General features: G+C 35.5%; 1 protein-coding gene across 4 annotated transcripts in view; it reads right to left on the bottom strand.

Moving 5' to 3' along the window:
- Nucleotides 1-212: 212 nt before the first annotated feature.
- ZNF385D (zinc finger protein 385D) overlaps nucleotides 213-10,101 on the bottom strand; it is a 417,123-nt gene continuing 407,234 nt past the window's right edge. For 2 of the 4 annotated variants that reach the window (XM_051808385.1, XM_051808384.1), the window contains exons 7-8: nucleotides 9,027-9,128; nucleotides 216-4,966 (exon numbers count right to left, since the gene is read on the bottom strand). In XM_051808385.1, coding sequence (XP_051664345.1) covers nucleotides 4,733-4,966; nucleotides 9,027-9,128 — 336 coding nt within the window. In that variant the 3' untranslated portion in view covers nucleotides 216-4,732. Of the gene's footprint in view, nucleotides 4,967-9,026; nucleotides 9,129-10,101 lie in introns of all 4 variants that reach the window. The other 2 variants (XM_051808381.1, XM_051808383.1) reach the window with 2 other exon arrangements.

The raw sequence follows: 10,101 nt of genomic DNA, 5'->3' as shown, positions 1-10,101 counted from the left end.
GTCCTTGGCTAAACCTTTAACTGCGTGTCTCAGATTTCAGCTAGTTTAAGATAATACTACTATTTCTTTTAGTCATATACTGAATTTCAGCTCAGAATTTTCTGTATGATTGATTGGCACTGAAGGAATGGCACTTACAGATAAACAGTGAGTGTGATGTCAAAAAAGAAATGTAATATTTTATAGCATAGGCTCACATTTTCATGTGCATCTTGATAAACAGGAACCCCCCTGTTATTTTCTTGGGAGATTTAGGTGCTTAGATTCCTGAAGCCTAAACTGTACAGAAGTAAATTAAAGATGAAAATTCAGACACCTGTTAAGAAAAAAACAGATTACTTATTGTTGTGGGTTAATCCTGAAACCAGGACACTTATAAAGTTGCTTAGGTTTCCGACTTCACGTGTTCTCAAAAAGATTTGAGCAACCAAACAATTTGGGTATTGGTGCTTTATATTTAGCCATAAGAATATTGTAATTGTGAAGAAATATTTTCAGGTCTTGTTCTTCAGTGTCAGTCTTACATTCATAAAATCATGTTTACTTTTGAAAAAAAAAATTATATCAAATTCCCTGGGATGCTTTGAAGAGACTCTAAAAACTATGTGTTTGCTTGTAGTAGAAAACAGAAACAGAGCATGACTTCAGTTCAGGGAATGTTGGGCCAATACTCTACTGTATTTTTGGGGATTAGAATAGAAATGACTAAATGAAGGTCCATTCAGTTATGGTATTCCTGACATAAATGAAAGATAAAGAATGTGAGACATTAAATTTACCAACAGCATCCTTGCATTGATTCAGCATTTAAAAAGTCTTTCCATCCTTTAAAATACAGAGCCAATTGTAATATTTCAGTACTAAAATGACAGATGTAATTCTTCTAATTATATTAACTTTATTTAGCTATTCTTTTTTTAATAATTTTATATAATTTATTCTAAAATAAAGATGTATACTTTTCAAATACAATACTCCTTGACATGGTCAGTTCATTTTTTTTTCATTTTAGATCATCATATTTATACCATTTGCTTACTGTCCTCTCACATCAGCTTTTACAGCAGCTTTCAAGAAGGTAACTAATTTCATGGTTCAGAGCAATAATGATCCTTCAGAACAGAAGTTTGAAGCCAGAGATAGTTGGAAAAATTCAGATAGCATAAAAATATAAATATATATATATATATATCCCTCCCACAAAAATACCATCTCTTTGGATCAGAACAGAATAGTCATTCTTTAACACTTTGAATAGAATTTAAGAAAACATCCCTGAACCTGTTTGTTTTTCTGAGTTCATACCCAGGCATTTCCCCGCAGGCTGATTTCAAACTGTAATTCCAGTGAGTGACTGTGTCTTCGATGAAATGATCTGTTTCCTTGTTCTTTAGGCTTCCTCTTGGCCCTGGAGTGTTACTGTAATATGAAATATGATGACTTTTTTTGTTCTTTTATAATGCTCTCCATATTGGATGTATTGACAAGTAGGTGTAAAGTGTCTTCTGTTTGCTACCTCCACTGTCATCTGCTCTGGACATACCCTTGACCAGAAGCTCTCCTTGTCCCATCAGATTGCTGTGCCGGTATTTTCCTTGACAGATATATTTAATAAAACTGTTGTGCTGATGTCTGGGGACATTGGATTGTTACTGACCAAGACAAGGGTGGAACAGCAAGGCATAGAAAATCCACTATACATTCTAACATTTAGGCTTTATCCTTTATTAGGTAGTGAGTAAGAGACATAAAAAGAATTGAGTTTGTTTACAGCTGAAATTTAAAAGAGATTTGTGTGAACAAAAACTTGTTCCATAGAGCACTGTGACAAAAGAGGTCCAAGAATACTGAAGGTGTCATTGCAAATTAGCTGATGTAAGTAGTAGGAATGACACTCTTTTATTTCTAGCAAAATTTGTATTAACTCTGCCCCTAGTACTGTGCCTCCATACATGCCACAGGCCACATTTTGGCAAGGATCAGCCTGTTGATTTTGATGGCATCACAACATCGCAGAATGTACAGCAGCTGTCCATGCACCAGAAGGCTATGCATAGAAGAGCCTACAGGATATTTGTAGATCTCCTGTTTTCCCATCTGCATGCTTTCTCATGGGGAAAAGATAGCCTGACCAGATCCTCTCCTTTCCCAAAACATAAGTCCTCCTCTGCTCCTTACACAGGTTCTTACAAAAGTCTCTGGAGATAAATGGTGGTTCATGGAGCGCGCCTTGGAAACTGGTTCCCTATTCAAGGAGGAATCTGAACACAGCTGGCACTGGCACTACAGATTCTGCAAAAAGATGGAAGTTTGAAAGCAGGCTTAAAATACCTAGTCCCAGATTTTGCAAAATGGAGTCCAACCTTAATATATTATGTACCCAAACAAAATGAAACATTTTCTAAATTGAGTGCTAGGAGCAGGTCTAGTAGGCTGGCTTATTTACTATGTCTTTACTGGGAGCTGTAGAGTAGAGAGCCCTTTTAAATGTCAGCCCCTAGTTTTTTAGATGTCTAAACTTGGCTTCAGGAACTTACTCATACTGTTGTTTTGGAAGTTGGGCCAAAGCAATCCAGCTGGTAATCAGCCCTGAAAACACCATCACATCTTTTTCATGGCTACATAGTTGTGAATTAAATATAAACAAAAGCCCATTTCATTTCAAGGCACAAACGTTTGCAAACAAACTGGATGAAATACAAATACATAATATAGAACTTATTTTAATACTTCTAGATAAATAAATGCATCTCTTTGGAATTCTTTGGACACAGACATCCATGGAACCTCTTCTTTCTCTCTCTTTATATATTTTTTTATAAAATCTAAATGCGGAGAGGTTTAAAAAATGGCAAATACGAATGCATATGGAAGGCTCACTGATGAACTGCAAGTCAAAAGTGCTGTATATTCCCATCCTCTATACTCCCACCTGTCCATATTAACCACAGGCAGCATTATACAGCAACCACACGGTCAATATTTTGCATTACTGCCTTTTAATAAAGTCTTTCGAATAATTTCCACATTTAAACTTAAATTATGTTTTTAAATTTTATTCTGCCTAAATGTATGGTAGGCATTTCACTTAGCTACACATCAGAGTGGTCGCACGTGACTCAGCAGCGTACTCCATAATATTAATAGATACTTTTCAGCTCCCTATGGGAAAAAGCAGGCAGCATGAATCAGATTCAAGAAGTCTATTTTTTTCTCTGCTGTTTGTTACTTACCACTTAATGACCCACATGTGAAACTCAATGGTTATATAATTATTTTATATAGTAGATCTTCTGTTTATAAGTTATTTTTCTTACTCTAACATATATACAATATATCTATATATACCCCTGATAAATCTTACTTTAAAGGGACACAGTCAACCCCTTTAAGCCTCACAGTAAATATATAAGGCTTTAAGCTGTCCATACATAACGGTCAGCTACAGAATTCAAGGGTCCCTTCAGATCCTAAAGGTTGCATTTGTTCCAAACCCATGATGTGCAGTTATCTTGTAATATGTATCTCATGTGTCACTGTTTACATTTTATAGGTATATTAAACATTTTATATCACATCAGTAGGAAATAATACAAGAGAATAAATCTGTTTCTAAGACTAAGCCTATTGCAAAAAATATTACCTGTATCTACAGACACTCCCACTGGTGTGATATAAAAAGAATATGTGCCATTCTTGTGATGAAATTCTGGCTACATTGCAGTCAGAAAGAACTTTATACCGACTTAAACGAGGCCAGAGTTTCTCTCCTGTTTTTCATTAGTTAGTTATGACTATGTGTAACCCATTTGTGTCTTCCCTCTGCTCAACACTGAAGTGTCAGGCCTGTTTCATGACAAGAGTGTATTTTTTGCTGTCCACTGGCATGTCTTAAACATTGATCTATTCTGTATGTATTACACTTTTTGAATAAACACACACTGTACACATACGTTCTCAGTTAAATAAATGTTCGATCCATTCTGTGTACAGTATCCTAATTATTTTTCCCCCACTAGATCTTCTTTATCACTTTCTTTTACCTAACATAGATTATCTTCTTGCCCATTCTGCTACAGGCAAGAAAAACAATTTTTGCTCACCAGGAACAGCTCCACATCATTGTCATCGTTTTTGACTACTTACCAAAGCGACATAATTTGTTCATTTTATCTTTTGCAACTCAGTTAGAAACCTAGTGGCATAGATAGAGACACAATACTACTGTTTTACAAGACGTCTATTGTATCTACTGTTGTTCAGATAAATACCCAGTACCTGCTGACTTGGCAGGAGGATTGGTAAGGGTACTACTATTCACAGTGTTTCTTTTTTTTCCTTCTTCTTTAATCTACAGAATAAAGTATTTTATATACATTGGAACCAGTTAATGCCCTTTAGACAAATTTGTAAGTTGCTTCATAAAGCAGGAAAGACATTGCAGGGAAATATGTGGCAAAATGCACAGTCAAAAGGCTTTATATGTCACTACAAGTCAATGCTGGAGATCAGTTCTAAAACGATCAATGCTCAAGAGGAATGTTCTCATCTGGAGAAAATACTGCCCATTCCCCCTTTCAGAATTTGTTCAGTTCTCTATCAAAAGTTCTGGCTCTTCATATATACTTTAAACTATAAATAAACACTGCATAGTTCAATGTTCTTGATTTTCATTTTTTTGTTTGTTTTGTTTTGAAAAATTATTGCAGTACAATTATTTCCTGTTTGGAGTTCAGTAAGGAGCAAACAGCACAGGAGTATGGGTGGTCCGTATAGGCCCAGGAGCTGGTCGTAGGAGTGCTGGAGGAAGTGCTGAAGTCTGGAAAAGGGTGGCTGCTGGGGCTGTGCGAAGACTGAAGGGGGAATTCACAGCCACAGCAGCAGCTGCTGCTGCAGCTGCTAGCGGATTTGGTAAGATTCGTGGAGCCATCGGCTTTGAAGCTTCCTTTGAAAATACTAATTTTACCTGTGGGGAAGAGAGAAAACAAACAAATAGAGAGACATAATTTGTTCATGTTAGCTACGCGACAGGGAGGTTGACTTAAGATTATACATGCAAAATCAAGCAAGAGAGGCCTTGTGGTGGCTACTGACTCTATGAGCTGCAGGCGTGTGACAAGAGATACAATCTCGCCCACTGGACAAGGATTTGACTGAGGACAAAGAGTTTCAGCATTCACTCTTTATCACTGACACTTATAATCTATTATTAGATTAGAAATCAAGGCAAATCTAAAAAGGGGCAGGGCAATCTGCACCGAAGTAAAGCTGCATGTACTCGGCAAGAATTAAATAAGGAAGAATTAGATATCAATTAAAAGACCTCCATCTGGACAGCTTTATGATAGAGACCAGAGCAGAATGAAAATATATCCTATTCTCTGATCTGACTAAGAAGATACTTTTGTTTCAATCATTAAGATGCAAGTTCTACTTAAAACTAAGATCTCCAGATAGCTCCTCTTCATTAGCTCCTGCTTCAAATAATGAGCAATCTTATCTTGCATGGGTTATGAAAATCTCCCATGTTTCATGTGTTTAAATGGGTGCTGCCCTATGTAATCTCACTGTGTCTTCAAATGTTTTTCACTAAGGTAATGTTCATTCTTACAAAGGACTGTGAAAACATGGCAGATATTTTAAAGTGTTGTTACGAAAACATTCTTGCCTATAGCAGTTTGTATACTGCCAAACCATGATAATTTTGTTTCTGTCACTGACGCTTCTTCTGAAAAAAAACCAAAACCATTTAAAGCACAAGAGTTGTGCACTACCAAATCCAATCAAGAAAACCCCTCATTTAGAGTTTTTAAAAAAGGAAAAAAACTAAAACCCTCAAGTTTTTCCCAGACTGCTGGAAAATACTCATAGAGATTCATATTATTTAGGAGAATTTATGTTTGATATGCATGCTAATGAACATCAGAGTAGTCTCTATAGATTTCTACAGTTTTCAGTGGGATTTCAAGTTTCTAGTAAGATGCCAGGAGACTGAATATCTTTGTTGTTCTGATTTTATAACTCTCAGATAAGAATAGAAACCTCATTTACCAGCAAAGAAAATTTCCCATTGGCTCTGATGGACTTTTGGTGCGTTTGTGTCCTAGCATGACCTAAGGCCATTTCCAAAGAACATAAAACTGAATATATAGTACTGAATATACAGAATATGAATATATGTACCATTCCATGATACACCTCCCTGTAAGTATAGACACTTCTTACAGGGAAACACAATTTTTCATCCTTGAATTGAAAGGGGTTTTCAAATAATTAGTTGCACAACATCACTCTGACATTTTCAACTCAACAGTACCTTGTGAGTGAATAACCAGAAAGTAAGGACAGGAGTACTCTGGCATGAGCCACAAGTGAGTTCAATCATTATACTATCACCGTATTCCAAATAGTCTGTTCATTCTTTACTATCCAGATGGATAGAGGATTTTTACTTTTCACAACACCCATTGGCAACTCTGTTGGCTTCCAGGTCCTTTAAGGCTCTGGAAGAAATACTCAGATGGAATTAAATTCTGTAATTATCTTAACAGAGGATATAATGGTTGCTAGATATAAAAATCCCCATGGTGCCTATGAAAAGCAATGATCTGATCTTTTCCTTGATCACTGTTACACCCACTGATCCAAGCTGTCTTCCCTTGCTGAGCAATTGACTTTTTCCTCCTTCCTTACATTTTTTAGTAAATACCTTTTTCAGCCTTATTTAGAACAGGAAAAAAAAAATCTCAGGGGAAAAAAGAATTTAAAAAAAATTAATCCTGAGTACAAAGTACTTTGTACTCTAAAAGTCCCAATGAAGGATGTTTTTTGTAAGAGCTATTTTATTTCAGAAACAACTGATAACCTTTTTTTTCCTGTGTAGTATTTTATGGATGCTGGACACTTGTGGCTTAAAGAAATATCAAGTACGTCCCAACATTACAAGACTTCTTAAACTCTGAAATAGCATGGTAGGAATTTATAAAGCTTCTATCTCTGAAGCATACAAATCTAGAATAGACAAAGCAGTACAAATGATACTGAAAACATGGCAAAGGAAAGGTTTTGGTCTAGAAGAGCTTAGAAAATGTACTATGTTCATTTTTTAATTTCTTTTTTAGACAATTGAGTGATGCTTATACAGTTTTTGTCATGAAGAACAAAAAAAAGATCTTCTGTGTCTGTTTCTATTAAACAACTAGGACTTTCCTATCATTCTTGAAGGAATCCAGCACTTCTAATGAAGTTAGATAGCTTTTCAGTTAATTTACCAACATGTTTCTGATTTTGAGGTAGCTGCAAAACTAGTAATATTTAACATATACAGTACCTTACACCTTCATTTCAAACCTCTAATTAACACACAGGTCAGCATTCAGAGTAAAGTAGTCATTATTTGTTTCATTTCCAATGAAGTAAACTAAGTGACAGCAAATGACTTAAAAAAATAATGGGGAGTGTCTTGGTTTCAGTTAGGGACAGGGAGTAAAGAAAAAGTAAAGAAATAGCTCTTCAAAACCATTTACATTACAATTGAAATTATATCTTTGGCATGTTGCTGTGCCATTCTGCACTTCAAGTGACAGCAATTTTGATAGTTTTTGTACTCAAACCCAAAAAGACTAAGTGGAGAATTGGTCTCTCCTTTCTTAGTGCAGCCTCCATTTTACTACACATATCTGTTCATTTATTGCTAACTCATTCTCTCTTTCTTAAATCCCTTTTGCCTCTTTGATTCCCTCTGGTCTGATTTGTATATTGTGAGCAACTGGGAGGGAGCAGGAAAATGACATATTGCCTTTATTTACCTATGCAACAACTAAATGGCCTTGAACCTTGGCTGGAGTTCTCAGAAATTACCATTACATAAACTGGTAAATAGGGAACTGTGTACAACGACAGTAACGTAATAGTTGTTTCCTCCCCTGGGAAACAATGAATTTCCTAAAGGAATAATAATCCTGATAGAAAGGCTTTAATGATTTCATATTCTACTTATCTCATATTTTCCTTTCACTACAGTTTATGTCTATTGGAGACCTTGATCTTTCTGGTAGATTACTGAAAAACCCTATGGGGCTATTTCCCTACTGTTAGATCTACCAGTGTGGTGCACTACATTATTCCACAATTGAATCATACATTAATATACCACTCATAAGGCTTGCCCCAACAAGGACACAGTTCCAAGAAAAGAGCTTTCACTCAGTTTAAAGAGAAATGGGTTTCCACAGGAAAAAAAGCTCCATATTCTGCCTGCATTAGAGAAGATGGCAAGACATAAAGGTGCTAATCTCTATGAGGCCAATGAATCAACATCCTCCCTCTGCCAAAACCATCTATAAACCCTTACAAAAAAAGCAGATAAAACATTCATGCAGTTTATCTGATGGAGGAGATAAATGTCAAATGTTTCATTATCCCACCCACAATATAAGCTAATTCTTCACTAATGGCAGAATCCTAGAGGGTTTTTTTTTATTAAAAAGTAAACCTTTTTCTCAGCTTTTGAAGTTAGTAAGAATTGTGTTTCAGATAGTTTATCCTGGCAGTGGAAAATGTGACCAGAACCATCCTGAAACTGAGTGGAATTAAGGGACAGATTTTTTTAATTGTTTCACTCGTTATCTGAACAATTTTCTAAATAAGGATAGAATGAAGGTTTTATGTTTTATAGAGTTTTACTTAGTTATTTCAACACTATTGTCCATGATGAAAACTGGAAAAATCCTGTTTAACATCTGGAGGTTTTCTTTGTCTCTTGCTCTCTAATGACCTTTGCAGCAAGCTTCTTTTCTGAGTTAATTCAGAGTAGCTACAAAAACAAGGGCCCACAGGCTGTAGTGAACACCCACCAAAGTATATAAAAAAGTAATTTATGAACTTCCATTGGGTCATTCATGTACTTGTACACTCCCATGGTTTACACTATTCCTATCATTTTACACATTTATCCACTTATGTTTTCTGAAAGTCCTGCTCATTTGGGTTAAAATAAAATTGTAATAAAAAGTGGATTAACTTACCCCTAGAGGATGTGTTCCCTTTTGGAGCTTGTTGTAAGGGCTGTATTTAGGTTTAGGTGGCTTCCCAGCAGCTCTGTCTTTGTGCCTTCTACTGCTTATGTGCTGTTAAAATATATTTGGGGTGGGAATAAAAAAGAAAACAAAGAGTGATAGTTCCTTAACAGATCTTTTCAGGTTCTGTTTACACAAGGTTACTGCTCCAATACTAAAGACTTCTGCTTTCCACAACAGCATTACTTTGACTAATTCAATAATGAAAGGGAATAGGGTCTGTTGGAATTTGAATGATCCTTTGTGCATCACATATTGGGACCATGATTTTCAACAGTGCTCAGTTCAACTTTGCTTCCACTGTAGTCTATGATTTTCTCATCTTTTCTAACTTCAACAGAACCTGAATCAAGTTAAAGACAGAAGCCTTTGAAAAACTCCTCCCTATTTCTGTAAAGCACCCATCAAATTCAATCCACTGCTGATAGAAAGTTTTCAAAGAATATTAGATAGTAGAGCATCCCCTATTCAGGAAAAAAATAAGGTCACAAAATTGTTTAAATCCCTGAGAAGCCTGGAGATCCTTTTAAGATGGTACTAAGTGACAGAGAAAAAACCCCACAAAATCCACTATCTTCTTGCTAAGATCTGTGAGATTTTGTAAGTATCCTTCTACACAGACTTTATTGCAGTATTAGAAGAGACCCTTTTCTGAAGGACCTTTTCCAAACAAAAAATTATTTTTACTTTGATTTTCATCTCAAGAGAGATGTCACCAAAAAAAAAAAAAAAGAACTAGACTTTTTTTTTTTCCTGAAACTAGAAAAAGGGTATTGTCCATTACTGAATTTATATTCATTCTTGTAAAGTTCTTTAACAAGCATTTAATTCCAAAAGGCATATGGAATTAGACTAAGTATTTTTTGGAAGGCTTTGATCATCTGAAGAATGACTGAACATAACTTAGTGTAATTGTACTGCTTCTCAGTTAGAAAGAAACATAGATAAAAAATATTAGAAATTCTTTCCATATACATTTCTAAGCAAGTTATTCAGTGCTCCGTGAAAGTACTGGCTTTCACTT

This window comes from Manacus candei, unplaced genomic scaffold (assembly GCF_025592945.1).
Source record: "Manacus candei isolate 608988 ecotype Guabito, Panama unplaced genomic scaffold, ASM2559294v1 h1tg000072l, whole genome shotgun sequence".
Lineage (NCBI taxonomy): Eukaryota > Metazoa > Chordata > Aves > Passeriformes > Pipridae > Manacus > Manacus candei.
The sequence above is the reverse complement of the archived record's forward strand: the minus strand, read 5'-3'. Positions and strand labels throughout refer to the sequence as shown.